General features: G+C 43.2%; 1 protein-coding gene across 2 annotated transcripts in view; it reads right to left on the bottom strand.

Moving 5' to 3' along the window:
- The window catches only part of SH3PXD2B (SH3 and PX domains 2B), a 291,253-nt gene that overhangs the window by 33,350 nt on the left and 236,863 nt on the right, over positions 1-21,040 (bottom strand). For both annotated transcript variants that reach the window (XM_069244643.1, XM_069244644.1), the window contains 3 exons: positions 17,632-17,766; positions 16,986-17,090; positions 13,740-13,857 (listed from right to left, as the gene is read on the bottom strand). In XM_069244643.1, the coding sequence (XP_069100744.1) occupies positions 13,740-13,857; positions 16,986-17,090; positions 17,632-17,766 (358 nt within the window). The remainder of the gene's footprint in view (positions 1-13,739; positions 13,858-16,985; positions 17,091-17,631; positions 17,767-21,040) is intronic.

Genomic DNA, 21,040 nt, shown 5'->3' with positions numbered 1-21,040 from the left:
TTTTTATAGTTAAAGGGATGCAAGGCACACTTATTACTCTTACCAGGCAGCTGTGCACTTATTATGCTCCAGTGGAGCTTCTTCAGAACAAGGTCAATAAACTTATGTTGACTTCATGGTAAAAAACTCTTCTAAACAGCTCCCTATTGGTGAAACAGTCATTTAACACAGATTAAGGTCGCAGCCCATTTAGCATTACCAAATCCCAAATAATTAAGTACAATTAAAAATATATAATTAGGGTAATATAAACAAATCAGGAAAATTCAGCATAGTTATAGGCTCAAATGACATCAGAATTTAAACCACAAAATATTTTTTGACAACAGAGCCTTGCCGTCTTTTCACAGGTGAATGGGGTAACGGTTGACAAAAGCAGCCAAGCACGTGGAAAAAGCTAAAAACATCTCCAAAGTGAAGAAAGGCATAGCCGTTTAGCTGATTAACATAGGCAGTTGGTCCATGAGTCCTAGAATAAATGCCACAAAGGACTGTTGCTTTCACCCCTACACACAAACCACAAGCAACATGGTTCATTCTGAATTGGCCATGACATTTCTAAAGGATAGCCTCGAAATTAAACCATTATTGGATGAAGCTATGTATGAGGATGAAGCCCAATTTGATATTCAACCTTTGGTAAATTTGCATTATGCGGAAGGCAGACTAAGATTCTCCTGGCCAAGACTGGTTATAGTGTTGCGTGAAAATCCAGCTTTATGACAATGGGCCTTGGAACGAACCTTTTTTAGCCCAGATATTAAATAAACTCTGAGGGAAATGCTTACCCATGAGATCTGGAAAAATAGTCGACTATTACACATCTACGAGCCCCATAAACAACTACATCCACATTTCTAGCTACCATTTGCAAACCAAATTCAAATCTCAACCCTAAATCCAGATAAAGAAGTGCCATAACTAGAGCCAGGATGGAGCACGTACACTCTTCAGAAGAGCAAAAAACCCTTGGAAAAGTGTAGGCTTCCTGCTGTCCGCCCTGTGGACGCATGAGCATGGAGATGAAGTGCACTACTTCTGGTTCAGCCATCTTCACAAGCGAGTTAGAAAACCTCCTATTTTAAGGGTTTCAGGACATGGCAGTTCTCTCTCGCCCCGGCAAATGCGAAAGAGGAAGTCATGCCTTCAATTTAGGCAGCAGGGTTCCAGCTGACCGGCTTATGTTGTCATTTAATTTCTCTGGCAGTTGCAGGCAAGAAGACTAATCCATCAATCTGCTGCCAAGGGAAATTACTTTGGTTATTGGCAATCATATTGCAATGTCATTTATAATTTAAGCCAGACAAAACTATATACATTACAAAAAATGCATGGCATCGCACTAGTTTGGCCATGTGAGATTTGTAGAATACACATGAGGATTGTAAAACTATTAATTAGTGAATAAATTGTGACAGTTTACAAAATTGTAGTAAGCTTTAAGATGGGTCAAAATAGTAATAATCAAATTTAGCTATAAAGTGTTCACCAAGTTTTATTTGTAACAGCTAGCTAATGGACGCATTTTACACTGATGCTTACTAACCCCCGCTGTATTATATAGAGAGATTTTGAAGTGTAATTCCTGATGAGTGTGGTCTGAGTCATACTTTTTAATGTTTTAGTCTGCTGTGACTGGATTGAGTTTTCTGAATGAAGTCTTGTTGTCTCGACAGGAACTGAACTGGAGTCCCAATAATATCTGCATTGCTACAAAAGTTACAGAAATGCTTTGAGATATCTTGATATTGCTATCAACTGTTTTAACCTGCCAGTAGTCACTAACATTGGTTCAATCCCAATGCATCCTTTAGCTTGGCTGAAACACTAGGCTTATGGGGCACACCATTCAGAAGGCAAACAAATTGGTTCTCTACATCACAGCATTCACCACATTTTACTCTTTACCTTGAGATAACCAACATGATAATGTATTTGCTTCAGATTGTCGGATACAGTCTAAACTGTTTGGGATTAAGTGTGTTTTACAAAGTACCATCTGTTTAGATAAAAATGGCTGACCTGGAGTTATGGGCCACCAGCTATGGGCCTCATGTACTAACATTTGGAACTGCAATTTCCTAATTGCGATTCCGTGCGAACAGCAATTAAGAAACTGCAAATCCAAATGTAAGAAATTCCATTGAGTTTCTTTTGTGATTCCGATGGGTCGCAAATACACCTATCTCATTAATATTGAGGTAGATCGTGTTTCAGTTTCATTTTTTAAGAGTAAGCACTGGTCTAAGGGACCACTGCCTGCTCTTACAAAATGTTTTTGTATGAATTCACAAACAGACCCCTTTGCAAATGGGTTAGCACAAATTTGAAATTGGTACTAACTGCAATTATTTTGCGCTCGCAATTCACGGTCACAAACCAATCATACCCACCATTCAGATTCAGTATTAGGAAGGGACGCCCTGTACACGTCCCTTCCTAATACAAATCGCAAAACCCAAATTGCGATTCAGTAAAAAGTTACTGAATCGCGTTTTGGGCTTTGTCCATCCCAAAAAGCATTTTTCTAGTCGTAAATATGCTGATTCTGCAACTCAGCCCGTTTGCGACTAGAAAAATGCTTTGTACGTGTGTTCCATACTGATGCAATACTTTGCATTTCCTTCCACAACCCAAGGTGATCCCTTTGCTCTACCTGACACAAACAGGAAACATTATTGGGGAACAAAGACAATTTGGTACGAGGTTGTTTTCCAACAAGAGTATTGGGAAAAAGGCACAGAAGTTTTAAAAATCTAGTTTTTGTAAGCTGGGAGTGTACCAGACATTGGCTGGTAGCACACTGTGGTGCCTACATAGTCAAAGGATTGGGCTGGCCTTTGGTCTCTCTCGGCTCCTCCTTTCAAGCACATTGCTCAGCCAGACACAAATGTTTCAGTTTCGCCCTTTAAGTTGCAAGATGGAAAAAGATATGTGCATGTACAAATTATTTTACAGCATGAAAGCATTCTATATTCACATGTGCATTATCACACAATCTTCTGGTTTGTATCAGCATCTTGCTTACATGAACACAGTATTTTTTAGCCATAGTCCATCAGTGGAGGCGTGCAACGTAGATCACCCTGGCCTTCACCTTGACTAAGATGATACTATACATTTCTGAAACAGAAAAATGCCAATCAAAGCAGAGGATGATACTTTCTTTCTACAAAACGTGCACTGAGTCTGGCAAGAAGATTTTAGTTGAAGGCAAAAGAGAGCTGAATACACTACAATTTACCACAAGGCAATAGATTTTGTAATGGGATTGATCGTGCGTTGCTGTGTATGACACAAAACCTATTGTGACCCCTAAAGTACATGAAAGGGCATGCAACCCTATTTCTACTTTCATTTTGCTTCCCAGGTATATGGAAGGCATTTCTATAACTTATCTGACATGAAACGTACCACATTTGTGATAAAAACCTCAACTGAGCATGTACATCAAATCAGCAGATAAGGGTGATGCACTTTCTGACCATCAACTAACTGCGTAATGAGGCAATCACCATTAAGAAGGGTAACTTCATAGCCAACTGCCTGCACAGTTATATACCTGCTCAAAATAAGATGCAATTAATTTTATGAACAATGTATTTAGGTCCCACACCCTACAGGGTTAATAAGATGGTGCCCCACAAGAAAAGAAAGGATTACTATGGCTATTAGGAGCAAAAGAGAGTCCTTCATCTTCTTAAATGCTGTTAATACTACCAAGTGAACACTAATACCAAAAATCTTGAAGAGAGGGTATAAAGCCCAGGTGTCTAAAGCTGAACACCAACAAGACCGAAATTGTGATTTTGGAAAGAGAACCTCATTGTGGGACTCCATCTGGTGGTCAACAGCTCTAGGACTGTCACTCATTCCCATCACCCACACCAAGAACCTCAGAATAATCATCAACAGCAAACTCAACGTGACCGCCAAGGGAACTCTGTTACCACCTCATGCTTCAATACTCTGAATACGACAGGCAGATTTTCAAATGGTTCCCAAACAGCACCTGTAAAAATGTCACACATGCCCTGGACGCAAGCAAGCTAGACTACTGGAACACCTTCTATGCCAGGATCAACAAAAAATGCACCAGAAGACTGCAGACCATTCAGAACTGTACAGCCAGAATCATTCCCAACCTCCCATGCTGCACTCACACCACACCTGAAGGAGCTCCACTGGCTTCCCATTCACAAACTAGCACAATTCAAACTCCTCACCCATACTTTCAGGGCACTACATAATAATGGCCAAGCAAACCTCGACAATCGTTCCTGTTTTCAGAAACCTTCCAGACACCTCCAATCATTTGGACACTTACTTTCACACATCCAACACATATGGAAAACCAAATCCGGTGGTTGAGTCTTCTCCTACATCATCACCTACTCAGTGCCAGGACACTCTCTAGGGTGATAGAGCACTCTACGAATCTGAATAGTATTGCACCATATCACATAACATACCATTAGAAAACATGCAGGGTGTCATCTGCCTTTGAAGCTACTAGGCTTCAAAACCTTCTAATTTGGTGAAAAGCCATTTCATGCATTTGTGTTAGAAAGTAGCCTCTTTCTAGCATGGTTACCCCCATTTTTAGCCTGTGTGTCTGTGTGTTTTACTGTGTCACTGGGATCCTGCTAGTCAGGACCCCAGCGCTCATAGTTTGTGGCCTACTTGTCAGTCTGTCTCACTGTTTTTGTCAGTGTGCTTAACTGTGTCACTGGAGTCCTGCTAATCAGAACTCCAGTGCTTATGCTCTCTCTGGTTCCAAATTTGTACTTACATACTGGTAACCCAGTATTCCACTCCAAACTGGCATACTGGACCCCCCTTAAATATCCCTAGTATATGGTGCCTAGGTACCCAGGGTATTGGGGTTCCAGGAGTTCTTTACGGGCTGCAGCATTTCTTTTGTCACCCATAAGGAGCTCATACAAACACTTCTTCAGGACTGCCATTGCAGCCTGAGTGAAATAGTGTAAGCACTATTTCACAGCCATTTTCACTGCACCTGGTCACTTATAAGTCACCTATATGTCTAACCTTCAGACCCTGAAGGCTAGGTGCATAGTACCTGTGTGTGAGGGCACCTCTGCTTTCCCAGACTTCGTGAGTGTGAGGACTCCATTATAAGGGTGTACTACATATAGGACAATACATATACGTAGCTTCACAATGGTAACTCAGAAGATGGTCATGTGAGGTGTCTAACAACTGGGAATTGTACCCCAATACTGATTCTGGTATTGGGGGGCCAATTCCATGCACCCTGAGGGCTCCACGTGAACCTCCAGTACTGCCATACCGGCCTTCTGAGGTTTTCACAGCAGCCTCAGCTGCTCCCACCTCACAGACAGGCTTCTGCCCTCCTGGGGCTTGAGCAATCCCAGGACGGCAGGACAATGCATTTCCTTTAGGAGAGGGGTGTTACACCCTCTCCTTTTGGAAATAGGTGTTACAGGCATGGGAGGGATATCCTCTGAGAGCCTCTGGAAATGCTTTGAAGGGCACAGATGATGCTCTCCTTGCATAATCCAGTCTACACCGGTTCAGGGACCCCAGTGCCTGCTCTGGTGCGAAACTGAACAAAGGAAAGGGGAGTGACCACTCCCCTGTCCATCACCACCCCAAGGGTGGTACCCAGAGATCCTCCAGAGTGTCCCTGAGTTCTGCCATCTTGTTTTCAGGATGGTCAGGAAAGTCTGGGAGCATCTGAGTGGCCAGTGCCAGCAGGTGACGTCAGAGACCCCTCCTGATAGGTGCTTACCTGGTTAAGTGACCAATCCCCCTCTCAGGGATATTTAGGGTCTCTCCTCTGGGTGTTTCCTCAGATTCGGATTGAAGGCTCCAGCAGGACTCCTCTGCATCCTTTGCTTCACCTTCTACCGTCAGATCAATTGCAGAACTGCTCCAGGAACTCTACAACTTGCAACAAAGTATCCAAGACGGCTACTGCAACTCTAACTCCAGCTTCTGCCAGCAACTGCAACAGTTTCCAGGTCGTGCATGCTCCGAGGACTGCCTGTCTTCATCCTGCACCATAAGGACCGAAGGAATCTCCTGTGGAGGGTCGAAGTCACTTCCCTGCGTCAGGGTGCTGCGACTGGTACACTGTGTCCCCTCTCCTGACGACGAGTGTAGATCCTGGAACACAGGTGGTCAACCAAAGCGACCCTGACTGTCCAAAGGTCCAACTGTCCAAATTTGGTGGAGATAGGAGCTTGCCTCCCGTGCTAGACAGTAACCCTGTGCACCGCGTGTTTTGCAGCTTCTAGGGCTTCTGCGCACTTCTCCAAGGAATCCTTCGTCCACAGCCTTGCCCACGTCCCCAGCACTCTATCCTGAGACGCCCAGCTCCCTGGATTGTTCTCTGGCGGCGTAGTAGTGCTGTGATGACCGCAATTTGCAACTACTTTGTCCCCTTGTCCTCGGACTCCTGTGGGTGCTGCCTGGCCCTCCGTAGTGCTGCGAGTCCCCTCTGTCTCCTCTGTCAGAGTTGAGACCTCCAGGTCCCTCCTGGGCTCAGGCAGTGCCTTTTCCCGCCAAACGCGTCTCTTGTGTGAGCCAACGCTTATTGAGGGAATCAAACGACGAAAACCAGCCTGCATTCACCAACTCGACGAGGGACACCACTTGCACCAAGCAGGAACCAGCAGCTGTCTTCTCTGGTGCCTCTCTGACTTTTTCTTCCAACCGGAGGTTTCTCTTTTTCACCTTCATCCGGGTTAGCAGGGGCTCCTGTTCTTCCTGGACTCCTCAGCTGTTCTTGGACTTGGTCTCCTCTCTCCGCAGGTCTTCAGGTCCAGGAATCCATTGTTGGTGTCTTGCGGTCTTGCTTAGTTTTTGCATAATTCTTTATCACGACTTCTAGTGAGTGCTGAAGAAACTCGCAGTACTTTACTCCTGTTTTCCTGGGCTCTGGGGTGGGGTACTTTACTTACCTTTGGTGTTTTCTTACACTCCCAGCACCCCTCTACACACTACTCTTGCCTAGGTGGGAAACCGACATTCACATTCCACTACTTTAGTATATGGTTTGTGTTCCCCCCAGGCCCATTGTAACCTATGGTGTTTCGTACTATTTCCACTACTTTATGACTATTTACTTACCTGATTTTGGTTACGAGTGTATATTTTAAGTATAATACTTACCTCTTAAGGGAGTATATCCTCTAAGATATATTTGGCCTTGTGTCACTAAAACAAAGTACCTTTATTTTTGGTAACACTGAATATTGTCTTTCACGTGTGTAAGTACTGTGTGACTACAGTGGTACTGCATGAACTTTGCATGCCTCCTAGTTCAGGCTTGACTGCTTTGCAAACAGCTACCTATGGACAGCCTGGCTTCTAGACACTGCCTACATTTCACTAATAATGGATAACTGGACATGGTATAAGGTGTAAGTACCTGTAGTACCCACTACAAACCAGGCCAGCCTCCTACCATTTGGCCTTCTCTCCTACAGAAAAATGTTAAAGAATATTTGTGACATTTATACATTCAACCAATGGCATTTCAGAAGCAATGCTGCAAAGTGCAGCAACTTGGGCATATGGATGTCAAACTTCGCCCAGCCACATCATCGAAAGCTTTGTGTTTATTAGCAACTTCCTGCAGCGTTAATAAGACAATTTCATAAGATAGAGGAGCACAGCAACCTGAACCAGGATGTGCAATTACAATGACAGTGGTGAGGGCCAATGTATATTTCTGGGCTACTTGCAGAAAGAGTGATACTGAAAGAAAAACACGCACAAAAATCCTTTAATAAATGGTCCAGAGGGTATGTTCTCTTAACCCCTGCCACAAATGCCTTTGGGTGTAATTTGGACAAGTTTTGTTTGAGACTGTAGCAAAAATAATTCTTTCTCCGGAAGGCCACATTCCACAAAAATGTCATGGATGATGGCTTAGTCTAACCCTCAGTTTTTAGGTCGCAGCCTTCCAGACAGCGAATTTTGAGGGCATTCTGGAATCTTCCCTGGCAACGCACTCCGTCCATTGCTTACCATTGGCTTTGCTGTATGTAATTCACATTTTCTGGCTTATTATTTGCTGGCTTTATTTGTTTTCAGCTATCCACCATGTCTTTGTTGCTCCCATTGAGAAAATCTTGTTCACCATCATTTCTTGTATTCTTCCATGAGTCCTTGTTTTCTGTAAACAAGCCTTTAAATCTTGTTCTTGTCACATTTGCTATGCATTTAAAGACAGAGGTCAAATGTCAGATTCTGTCTTCCGAGGAAGCAAGGCGTTTACCTTTCTTTCTCTCACTTCGAACTGAGAGAATTTATGTGATAATCTCCTCGGGTACTGGCAAAGAAAAGTATTTTGTAGCACAGAACAAAATTTACATATCTGTAAACAAACTGTGAAAATATTTCAGAATATAGCAGAATTACGAAAGCACAAATGAAGCAAATTTTTTGCAATTTGGAAGTGTGGTGGAAACAAATATTGTAAAAAGATCGATACACTAGGTGATGCCATTTTCACACATTATTGTTTGTGCACTTAATAGTTTTATCAGTACAAATGTAGGCCTTTACAAATGTAATGGTCATTTCAATTGAAAACGTATTTTCTGTAATGGCAGTGAGGTACCACACCATGCATACTCCACACTATGCCACTTCACTCTACACCACTTCATTCTACAACTCTACTCCACTCTATGCCCCTCCACCCTGACACTTTACTCCAGTCCACCACACTACACTACACCCAATGCCATTTCACACTAGGCAAGAAGTACACTTCACTCCACTCTAGGACACTTTACTCCACTCTAAGCCCCTCCACTCTATGACACTATACTTTACTCCATACTATGCCACTCCTTTCCACCCTACGCCACTCCTCCCTACACCACTCCACTCCATCACACTCTATGCCACTCTTCTCCATTCTATGCCACTATATGCCAATCCACTCTACACCACATCACACAACTCTACGCCACTACACAACACTCTACTCTGCGCCACTCGATGGCCCTCTATTCTACAACACTTTATTCTAGGCTATGCCCCTCCACTCTACGCCTCGCCACTGTACCCTACAACACTATACGCCACACCACTACTCCACTCTACTCTACTCCACTCTGTGCCACTTCACTACATTCTACTCTATGCCACTCCACTCAACAACTGTACTCCCCTCTATGCAATTCCACAACACTCTAAGACACTTTATTCCACTCTACGCTCTTGCACTCCACAACACTCCAGTCTTCACCACTCCATTCTATACCTCTAACATTAAGCCAAGCTGAACAGCAGCCCAGCTGGTGCAAAACATGGTAAAATACATAGGTAAAGTCAACAGCTTTTGCATAAGCAATACCTAATGGTTTTGGCATTGCTTGAGTGTGTCTGTGACTTTGTACGGTCTCGGGACATGTGATGTGAGTACTACTGGCCCACAGTCTATCACTGTGTTTATCAAATCTATGAATATCCTGCCTACTGATAAATTATGTGTTGTCCACCACCCCAACACTTGGATCCATTGACTGTGGAGAAGCGCCTTGAGTGGGTTCAGCTGAGGTCACGCGTTAGGTCAAGGTGAAAAATAATGACTCCGTACACAACATTGAACGTCTGTCCCACTATCAGAAAGTGAGGTCTCGTAAAAAGGACTGAACTATGAAAATACATATATCTCCAACAACAAGACTCATTACTGATTTTAGCGCTGGAATCAGCCCCCAAGAAATCACTAACACTAAGCAAGATACAAACAAATTTTACATATTTATTGTGAAGTCCAACTCGTACAAATATTGAATGGTTATGTTTGCGCTGCTACAACATTGTTTGTTAACTGCAATTCAACAACCTGTTGACTAGGATTGGGGTACATGTATGGCTTTGCATCATAGCTGTGTTCCCACACAGGAGAAGCATTTCACGAAAATGAATTGAGTAGAATTGATTCCAAAAGTGGAGGGAGATCCAGGGAAGAACTTGCTACCTACCACTTAAAGACAATATTTCCTGTGCCTTTGATGCATGAAGACAAAGATGTAGGCATCCTGCACATTGATTGTCACCAAGAAGTCACCCCTTTTGAATAATAAATTGAGGTTTAGCACCATCATTATCTTGATTTTGAAAGTTCAAACAAAGTGAATAACTTGATAAAGAGCTAGAAAGTGGCACAGTGTACCATATCAAGTCTACCTCAGACCTATTTAATCTGTTGCCTTCTACTGCACCCCCTTTCCTCAGTGCCTTTATATCTTCTAGCAGAAGAAGCATTTGACCCGACCTTGTGAAAGTCTGAAGTGATCTGTATTTGCCCTCATGAATTCGGTGCAATACCTATAGTCGAACCTCTAAAGCATTCACCTATCAAAGGGTATGTTGTGACATCACGGATGAAATATCCAGGATTGCCCTGACAAAAGCGGTATAGTTAAAGGGGTTGTTAAAAGTGTGACTGTTTGGAAAAACGTGAACATCTTGTAATCTCATCAGCTAAGATTGCTTCTAAAGGACTGTTGTTGGAATGGGGTTTGCTTTTGCTGAAAAGTAGAGGTTTGTGGCACATCCTGTAGGTAGCATTAATAAGACTGAGAGCAATACATTCAATGGTCTTGTTGTCTGCATGGTAATGTAGCTGCCCTCTGCCTAGATGTCCTTTGTTGCAAGGATGCCATGACATTCAGGACTTTCATGTCTTTCTTAAATCATTCATTATCACTCACTCCTTAGCCCAGGAGCTGCTCACCACCAACAAGCATGTTGAGGTTGTGACTCTGAACTTCAAGGCTGGCAATAGAAATTTGGGGCCTGATTACAACTTTGGAGGACGGTGTTAATCCGTCCCAAATGTGACGGATATATCACCTACCGTATTACGAGTCCATTATATACTATGGAACTCATAATACGGTGGGCAGGATATCCGTCACATTTGTAATCAGGCCCCTAGTCATTAATTCAAGGATAGGACCAGTTCACTCTTCAAGAACGTATTAACCTTGACCACAGTTTCCATCCTGCAAAACTGTTGTGCTTTCTTATGGTCATCTGAAAGACCACGGATAATCTCCTCAATCTCTTCTCACTGTCAGTGGCGTAGTAGCAGGGCAAAAGAATGTGCAATTCATCACTGCATTTCCACTTAACCATTCACTTTCCTGCCTATTGTATAACTGTTCCTCCTCTACTCATCCAGAGACATTCCATGGGTGACGCTGGGGTTCAGTAATTTCTAACAAGTTGGGCACCACTAATATTTGTGCTTAGGGGAGTGAGGATTTCTAGAAGGAAACAAATCTGGCCCTTTTTCACCATATAAATGAGCTGCCCTCTGTGGGACACTATGATGATATCCCCACCTTCCTGGAACCTGTGCGAAAGAGGTAAGCTTGAGTCCCATTGAAAAAACAAATGCCTCATTTAGAGGGTGGGGGAGGAGGTGAACCATAATAAAACAGCTGTGCTCATTCATTTGAAAAAGTTCTAAGTCATTATTTTCAACCTAAAACACAGCTGCCTTGAAATATCCAAACCACGCATTTCTAAACAAACCCAGTTACTATGTTTTTCAGTTTAGAATACTGCCACTGCTATGAACCCGAAGGCAAAATGTCTATAAATACCACCTAGAGTAGGAGGCATTTTGATTTTGGTTTAACGTCATCATACATGAGCCTAGGCAAAATTGTACTTACTCCTTTGAAATTTCTTGAAAGGTCCGCAATTTTAGAATACTTTTTGCATGCAAGAGACTGATGTGCGCAGAAAATGTCTTGTCAAGAGACATTTTCTGCTTGAGCCAGTGTCCTGCAAGACATTTTAGACTGTAGCCTACAAGACAGCACAGATTTCTAGTTTGCCAATGACATCTTGGGGACATTTGAAAAACTAACCAGGAAATGCTTTCTGCCCACTGCTTGTGGTCTGTAACTCATATTTTCTGGCTTAATATTTGCTGCCTTTATTTGCTTTAGGTTGCCCAGCTTGAGTTTGTCCCTCCCTTTGCCCAAACTGTGCTTACTATGTTCTTCCAAGAACTTGATCTCTGTAAACAGGCCTTTAAAACTTGTTCTTATCTTGTCACATTTGCTCTGCATTCAAAGAGAGAGGTCAAATAAAAGGCTCTCTCTTTCAGGAAGCTTGGTGTGTATTCTTCTTTCTCGGACTTCAAAGTGAGAGAAAGTATGTGACAATCCTGCTGAGCACCCATGTGAGATGAGAAAGAATGTTCTTTTTTTCTAGCACACAACAAAAAAATGAACTGTGCTGATGTTTCAGAATTTATCAGAACTAGTGCAAATGAAGCACATTTTATGTCATTCTGAATCGTGGTGGAATACGATTAAAACACATCAATACACTTAGTGATGACATTCACACATTATCGTTTGTGGCAAGTAAAACAGTATTTCGCTGCAAATATAATGGAAATTTCAAAATAAATGTGTTTCTGTAATGGCAGTGCCTTACCACACACACCATGCATAATCCTCACTATCCCACTCCACTCCATGCCCTTCCACTCTATGCCACGTCACTCCACTCTATGCCATGCCACTCCACTCCCTGCCTCACCACTCTAAGACACTCTGCGACACAGCATGTCACTTGACTGTACGCCACTCCAATTTATGCCACTCACTCCACAACACAACATTCCACTACACTCTATGCCCCTCCACTCCACACTACTTACCCTGCTCCATTCTATCCCGCTCTAATCTATTCCCTCAAATCGACCCCACTCCAGTCCAATGTACCCCACTCCAATCTACTACCCTCCACTCCAATGTACCTCACTCCAATCTACTACCCTCCACTCCAATGTACCTCACTGTAATCTACTGCACTCCGATCTACCTCACTCCACTGCACGCCATTCTACTCTTCCAAAATCTACCCCATTCCGCTCCAATCTACCCCAATATATTGCACTACACTCTACCCTGATCTCTTCCACCCCAATCTACCCTATTCTAATCCACCCAATCTACTCTAATTCACCCCATCTACCCCACTCCACTCCATTCTACCCCACTCCAATCCACCCAATCCATTGCGTTCCACTCTTCCCCAATCTACTCCACTCCAATTTACCCCACTCCACAATCTATCCCACTCTAATCAACTCAAATCACCCTACTCCACTCTACCCCACTCTACATTGATTCCACTCTACACCAACCTATCCCACTCCACTCAATCCCAAATCCACCCTATTCCACTCTACCCAAATCCAAGCTACCTCACCGCACTCCACGTCACTAACTTTTCACAATGCTAAACAGCAGCCACACTGGTGTGCAATGTGGCTAATATACAATCACATAGACAGGACCTATTGGCTTTGCTAGTGCTTGTTACACAAGGTGAGTGTTTAGCTGAAAAAAAGGTGCACTAGATGCCAGCAACATACATTTTGCTCTGGAGGAGTACTTTCGCAAATGTTCATAGAACTTCAGAAAAAAAGGCCGAGTTTTTTTTAATAAGTTACTGCTTTAGGCAGAAGTCCATTTCATTCCTAAAGCTGATGCTTCATTCATTCATGCGTTTCTGGGGAAGCCACAGGTTAGTGGAATGATGCAGAGCATACACACTCAGAATATAGTCAGTGCACAATTCTACGTTTTCACACAGTTCGTCAAAGCAATGCTTCCAAGAGTTGCATCAGTAGGTTTTCACGGTATCGCTGTTGCAATTCATTATTTGGACAGTTCGAGGACGATTGGGGTTACCTGATTTTCCACCAGCCCTCTAGGTTTTTCTGGACCACCTCCACCATAGCACCCTTCTCCAGTGTGATCTCGTCTGGATCCCGGGCGGCATATGGGTAAATAACGCCATACTTCTCCTCTGTTAACACAAATAAAAGCAAGGTGATCACATGTTTCTGCATTTATAGACCTGTACACGTACACGAGACACTACACTTCTGAGTGCTAGGGGGTGCTGATGATTATCAGCGGACTCTATTTGGTCCTGCACCAAAAGCATATAGAAGTCGCCACTGGCTTCACTCTACAGAGTCAGGTGGCCACAAGACCACACTGCAAATAACACATTTGCAGCCATACCATGACAGCAAAAAGATAGGAATCAATAAAGGACTCCTTAAAACGTGGAGGATAACATGATTTTCAGCATTTGGCTACCTTCTAACCTGCATAAACATGCAAATGTGCATCATGTACACTGTGTTTAGGTTTTTTACGCAGCCATGATTCTTTGTGATTGGCAATAATGAAAAGGTCCCATTAGAACGCTTAGGCCAGTGGTTCCCAACCTGTGGTCCGGGGACCCCTGGGGGTCTGCAAAGTCTCCTCAGGGGGTCCGCGACTGCTTAGAAAATTAAATAATATTAACAGATTAGGTCCCCAGCATTCAGTAATCACTTAGTGGGGGGGTCCCCGGAATCCAATAATGATTCAGTGGGGGTCCTCAGGTTCCAGTAATGATAAAGTGGGGGTTCACAGAAGTCAAAAGGTTGGGAACCACTGGCTTAGGCCACATCTACATCTTCGAGCCAAAAATATCCGAATCTAAACCATCAAGGGAACTAGCCAAAACCGGAAGATTGTGGTGGACTTGTTTCGGAATTTAGTTTCCAGTTTTTGCAATATATATCACTATTCTGATTCACACTGGGAAGGGAAAACATAAAAACAAATAACAAAACAGAACATTAAAAACTATTTTGATTTGTTCATGCAATAAAAAACCTCTCTGCAATGGTCTATATTAAGGGACTACCTAGTACAGAGGGGTGAAAGATGGAAGGGCCAATTCAAAATACACCCGCTGAGTGAACCCAGAGAAGTTTAAGAGCACCTCCCACGCCCTGGCATCGGGCAGAAATAAACTAAACAATACTGTGAGCTGCTCTGAGGCAGAGACCATAACCAGCTAAGGACAAATGAGAAACAAACGTTGCTTCAAAATCTCTACTGCCACTGACTTTTCCCTCTGTCACCCATCACTGGGGGCATCCTGTGTTTATCTAAGGGGGTGCCCTTCTCAGCTGTTCAACCATGCCCAACCTGGGAACGGGAGCAAGAGGTGTTCAGGCTTCCCACTCTTTTCTTTGAAAGGACACTTTTTCCTATTTATAATGAAACTGAACATTTATACGGAGTATAAAACAAAAAGAATGGACTTTTGGTGCTTAAATAGCAGGTACTACTTTCACCAAACTCAAAGGAACAGAATGTATTGACCTTGGATGGATGAAAGGCTACAACGGTTCTACTGGAATTGAAACTCTGACAAATGGGTTAGATTACACAGGTATTTCTGGTGCAGATGAACATCTCACGAGTCAACATGCCATCTTTTTCTTTAGCATTACCTCCCAGCCTAACACCGCGGCTTCTGTCCTACATGAACCACTGCACTGAATATGCAGCATTCACCATCTCTCACCTGAACCAGTTTTACTATATTTCTGTACCTATATACTACTTGGACAACGTAGACGTACTTAATGTGATCACCTTGATAGAATGAATAATCAAATACCTTAAAATGGCGGGTTGCAAGTTCAGCAGCAGGGTGGTTTAACAAGGGAATAGGGAATAGGAATGGTGTGCAAATCTAACTGAAAAACGTGGGTTACCAGGGAGCAGTCACAAAGCAGGCTAATGCAGGTGATCAATTTGCACTTCAGTGAAGCTGTGGTCCAAGGAATGAACAAGCTGAGTGGGCGTTGCTGGTAAATTGGGCTAGTATTCCAATCGGCGCGAAATCACCCTAGGGCACACTCCTTCGCAGAAGCAGCACAGGATTGTCGAAGAGACACAAAAGCTCAAGCAGGCAAAGAAAGTAAGAGGTTATATATTTGATGGCTGCAAAGATGCCCAAGATGCATAAACAGAAAAGAGGTTGAATTAAAGTGAAACAAACTGGGGATGCATTAATCTATAATAGTTATTCTTTTTCATGAGTTAAAATCTGGACTGTTGAATTTAGTTCTGTGGGAGACTATTGAGGAATAGAGTCCAGCTCCAGGAATGCATCGGTCAAAGGAAACGGCACATAGTTATTGAGCCTTTTCTGTAAGGCTCAATAATCTTAAGAAAAGGGTGACTGTGGAGTGAGACACTCACATTCCGCTGGCAGCGATCTAAACAGATGGGGCTTCATGTTTTCCCCCAGTATTCCGTACCTAGAAACACTCATGCTTGATTTGCAAAAGACAATATTTGACTTGGCTCAAAGTGCATTTGCAGGTCCTTGTTTCTAGGAGGCTTAGAATAGGATGAGGGCTTTTGAAGGTTTTTTTGAGTTGTGATCAGTTACAAGTTTACGCGAGAGAGATCTTTCTGAATTGTGGCTTCCAGCATCAACTGGTTCTGTTGATCACATGCTAGGACTGAAAGCCAGAGCAAGTATGCATAGGTGACGGAGGCACACAGCATATAGGTAAGCAGAGAGCATGCAGAGACAGACAAATGCCCAAGATGACAGTCAGAACCACCATGCAAAGCAAGAAAAGCCTCTATGCACCTGGACCCCATCCGCTGGTGTACAGGTCTCCCAAAGTCCGGCGGCGGCCCACATGCCGGGGCAGGGACCAATACCTCCACGGGACTTGGAGCACGTTGGGAAACAGAAGTGAAAAAGTAAAGAGTAAAAGGCACAGAATATCATCAACGTAGCCAAGGAAAGAACCTGCAATAATCAAAACTGCTTAAAACCTAGAGGGAAGGGAGGAAGTGAGGAAGAATAATAGAGTGAAAAGTAAAAAGGAGATAAGAAAGGGAAGACATGGAAGATTACATAATAGCGAAAAACAACCTATAATTAAGGTAGGCACATAAAGTGAAGTTAGATTTACTATACTAGTGCCACATCTACTTACCTTGTGGAGTTGATGTAACTGCAGGAATATATAAAAAAACACAACATTTTCCTACTAAGGAGTAACCTTACTCCCCTGCTATCTGCTCAAGTAAATCACGCACAAAGTCCTTATGCGCTCCTACCTTCTTCTGGCTGCATGGCAAACTCGTCTGGTGCACCATCCTGCGCCTCAAGACATGTGGCAGGCACCCAGCCCTGCTCATCGGCCGTACTCACAAACCACCAACCTAAGGAAAGAAGTCAAACATGAGCAAGGATTCTTTGAACATTTTGGAGAGAGAGATCAACATCTCTGCTACTGGTTTCAGAAGTTTCTTTCCTTCGAAAACGTCTTTAATGGAGGCTGCAGGCAAAGTGATCGACGGGGTATAGTGATGAGGGTATTCGCAGTTGCCAGAACGGGCCTTTTTCTTGGACTGCCTACTGTGACTCAAACCACTAATCCCTAACAATCGGACGCAAAGTAAATTAGGGAGTTTGTATATTCTTGGTTGGAATGAACCAATCTATGAAGATGCAACAGCCTACCACGTGAAAGATCACACAAGTCTACTCACACTTGATAAATGGAAGAGGACGTCTTTGTAAGCCACTTGCCATCAGGGACCAAGAAAAGTTACTGGAGCTGTAGAAACCAGGACTAGTGCACACCTTGACTCACAAAGTGATGCAATATTGGACTTCAGAGTACACAAGCACCAGGGCGGATATCGTATTACTCAGGCCTAATCAAATACACTCACAGCCCAGATCTTTTTTTTTACTCACCAGACTCATTCTTCTCGATGATGTCCACGAGCTGTCCAACACGTAGATTTATTTCAGAGCTCTCCTGCTTCTCGTAGGCAGCTACTGCGATGTACTGCTCAAGGACCAAGGCATCGGAGGAAGCAAAGTCACCACCTGGATATAGATAGAAACATTGCCCCAAAGTTGATGTCAGTTAGCGACAGTCAAGCAAAGCACCCATTTGTCCCCACCTCCTTAATGTCCCCACCAACTACAGACACACAGTCACCTCTTTCCCAGTGGCTAAAGCAAGCCGACAGCCGACACCAATGGAAGTGAGTCTGAATGGGGGACCTCAGAAAATTGCAGAAGGAAAGATGGAAAAAGTCAGAATAAGTCACCATGTGAAACTACTCACTCGATGCTACAAGTTCTAGTGCTACTTGATATTAGAAATGGGCATGGTATTTTATAATGGTTTCATAACCTACAGTCATTGCACAAGATAAAGGACAAAGCAACCATCAGAAACCTGCATCACTTGTAATATAACCACATATCCAAATCAAGTCAAGGGCTCTGCCAAGCCGTGGCCATTAGTGTAATTCAAGGTAGCAAACCCGCTGAAGAAGTAACCAACATAAAAAGGCCATGGGCACTGCCCTGCCCTTGATGGTGGCACTATACGCACTCAAAAGATCATCCCTAGCTGTAACCAATATGGTGCCTCCAAGAAATGGTGATGATGCTGTGATAGTTTATGATCCCGGAACGAAGGATCTAGCGGTGACCAGCAGATAAATCCCAACAGGCTTTGCCCTGTCCAGCAGTGACTATCATAACCCCATTTGTCCTGCCACTTCTACGAATGGAAATCCAATTCCACTGGCCCTGTGCAAACTGACTCTAGCAATCGCAGCTAGCCCACACGTTAGGCACTGCATTTACTATGACCTGCTTCGTACCGCATGTTACAGTGCTAAGTTTTTGGAAGGTATGACACTGAAAGATTCTGGCTCCATAGTGAGTGAGTTCAAGGAGAGCCTGGATTGGCTCTATGAGAAACTCTGAAAAGGATAAGATGTAACCCTTAACGGGCGAAAATGATCTGCTGCTGAAATGAGGAGGAGAGAGCTTAAAGCATGTGCCAGAGCTGGGAAGGAAACACAGAGGACTAACCCACTAAGAATGTGGACTGGACAGGCTCCTTAACTGCGACAAGCACTGTAGCTATTCTTCTCTGCACAACAGGAGACAGATTACAAGAACTGACTAGAGGCATTTTAGTGCACAGCCAGCACTCTGAACATCGTGACATAAGCACACAGGTATACATTATGTGGGCTCCTCTAGATAGTGGACATCAGGGTAGCATTACATACTTTTAGTGTCCTCCATGTACTCTATGTTCAAAGCCTTCCGTGAGGTTGTTGCTATGCATTACTAGTTTTTCAATGAGTAAGAAAGTTGAAGAATCGTGTGGCGTGCATTAAAGGCATATGGCAGTCTAGAACTAATGTGTGCCTAACATTCACCCTCGCCATTAACCAATTTAATAACGAAGCTACAGCCCTTCCGTGTCCCACTTTATTCAGTAAAAAGGCACCCAAGTTTTTCTCGGCTATATATAGTGAACAGGAAGGAAAATAATAGAAAACCATTTCTGAGGACCAAAATAAACGAAAACACATTTGATGAAAAACAAATTAATAGAAATATAAAAATAGAAAATAATAAACAAGTAGCAGTTTCTAAGTATACTAATGTGCTAAAAGAAACAACAGACACCTGTTTAAAAATGAGGGCCTTCATAGCGAAACCCTGATAGGAATTTGGGGATTTACTTCCAATGCCATTTGCAATTGCAAATCCTGCAATTCACAAAATCACTGTTTTTGCTACTGCAAAAGTACTTTTACAATTTGGAACATCTTTCTGAGCCACAAAAGGGCTTTTGCGACCCTCTCCGAGTCACAAATAGGAGGGAGCGTGGCCGCGGCGTCCGTTCCTCCTCCTCTCCTTTCTTTCCTTTTCACCTATCTCTAGTTTTTTTTTTATTCATTTTTGAGTGATAAAAGGTTTTGGAATAGGGGGAGGGGGCTGTTTCTTTGTTAAGAATCGGCCTTATAAACACCCAGAGCACACTGGAAAGATACCCGAGGAAATGTAAAGCGTGTTCAATGATATGTGGCAAGTTAGATGCATTCATAAAGTTTGGAAGATCTCAATAAAAGTATCTGAAATCAAAACGGGTGTCCGACTCATATTTACTTGTCGGAAATGAATGTATCAATGCCTTGTGACTACAATTGCAATCACAAACATTGATCCGATACACACATCTCAAAAGGGATGCTATCTGATTCGCAAAGGGAAAGAGGTCTCCTTTGAACTTTTTGTGAATCTTGAAAAAAATTTCAGGGGCAGTTGGCAGTCGTCCATTGAGTCTTTTTCTATGAACAAACCTTTTTTTAAACACAGTTCTCCATATTTAAGCCCAGTCAGAGACAAAGTGGCCGGCTGTCCCTTGCAGGCCATCTTGTCTGTGACAGTGAATAATCGCAAGGGGTCACAAATTGCAACCTTCCTAACGAATATGTATTAGGCAGGTCATTCTCTGACACCCTGCAGTTCAGTACTTTTGAACCACCTATTTGAACAACGGGTAGTTTGCAAAATGGCAGTGTGCATTTTGCAACCACTTTTTGTGAACCAATTCTACGTACTTGAGGCTCCTAGACCCTTACATATCAACACATTTCCCATAGCAAGAAAACAGATCAAATCTTTTAGTACATGTTAAACCTGCCAGCCTTAGCACCATCTGCCCCCAACTTTTTGCCTACCTCCCTCCATTTTTCTGAACTCATTTTTGCTGGCTTTAGGACTCTACACACTTTACCACTACTGATCAGTGCTAAAGTGCTTGCACTCTCTTCCCTAAACATGGTAATACTGATTCCTACCCATTTGGCATATTTACTTTACTTATAAGCCCCTAACCAAGTGCACTACATGTGCCCTGGGCCTTTAGATTAAATGATGCAAGTGGGTCTGCAGCACTGATTGTGCTACAAACATAAATAGCCCCTTAACTATGCCTCAGGCATGCCATTGCAGGGCCTGTGTGTGCAGTTTGCTGCCACCTCAACTTGACATTTAAAACCTCAAGCCAAGCCTTAAACTCCCACTTTATTAGATATGTCACCTCTACGGTAGGCCCTATGTGACCCACAGGGCAGGGTGCATTGTAGTTAAATGGCAGGACAGGCACTTTTACATTTTACACGTCCTGGAAGTGAAAAACTCGCAACGTCGTTTTTCACTAATGTGAGGCTTTCTCTTTTCATAGGCCAGTCTTTGTAATTCCTTCATATACTTTTAAGCTGTAATTCCAGAGCAGAAAGGAGTAGCCACATCATGTTTCATATTTTTGGAATGGTAATGA

Source organism: Pleurodeles waltl, chromosome 7 (assembly GCF_031143425.1).
Source record: "Pleurodeles waltl isolate 20211129_DDA chromosome 7, aPleWal1.hap1.20221129, whole genome shotgun sequence".
Taxonomy (NCBI): Eukaryota; Metazoa; Chordata; class Amphibia; order Caudata; family Salamandridae; genus Pleurodeles; species Pleurodeles waltl.
Note: the sequence above shows the minus strand (reverse complement) of the source record. Positions and strands in the feature narration are given on the sequence as shown.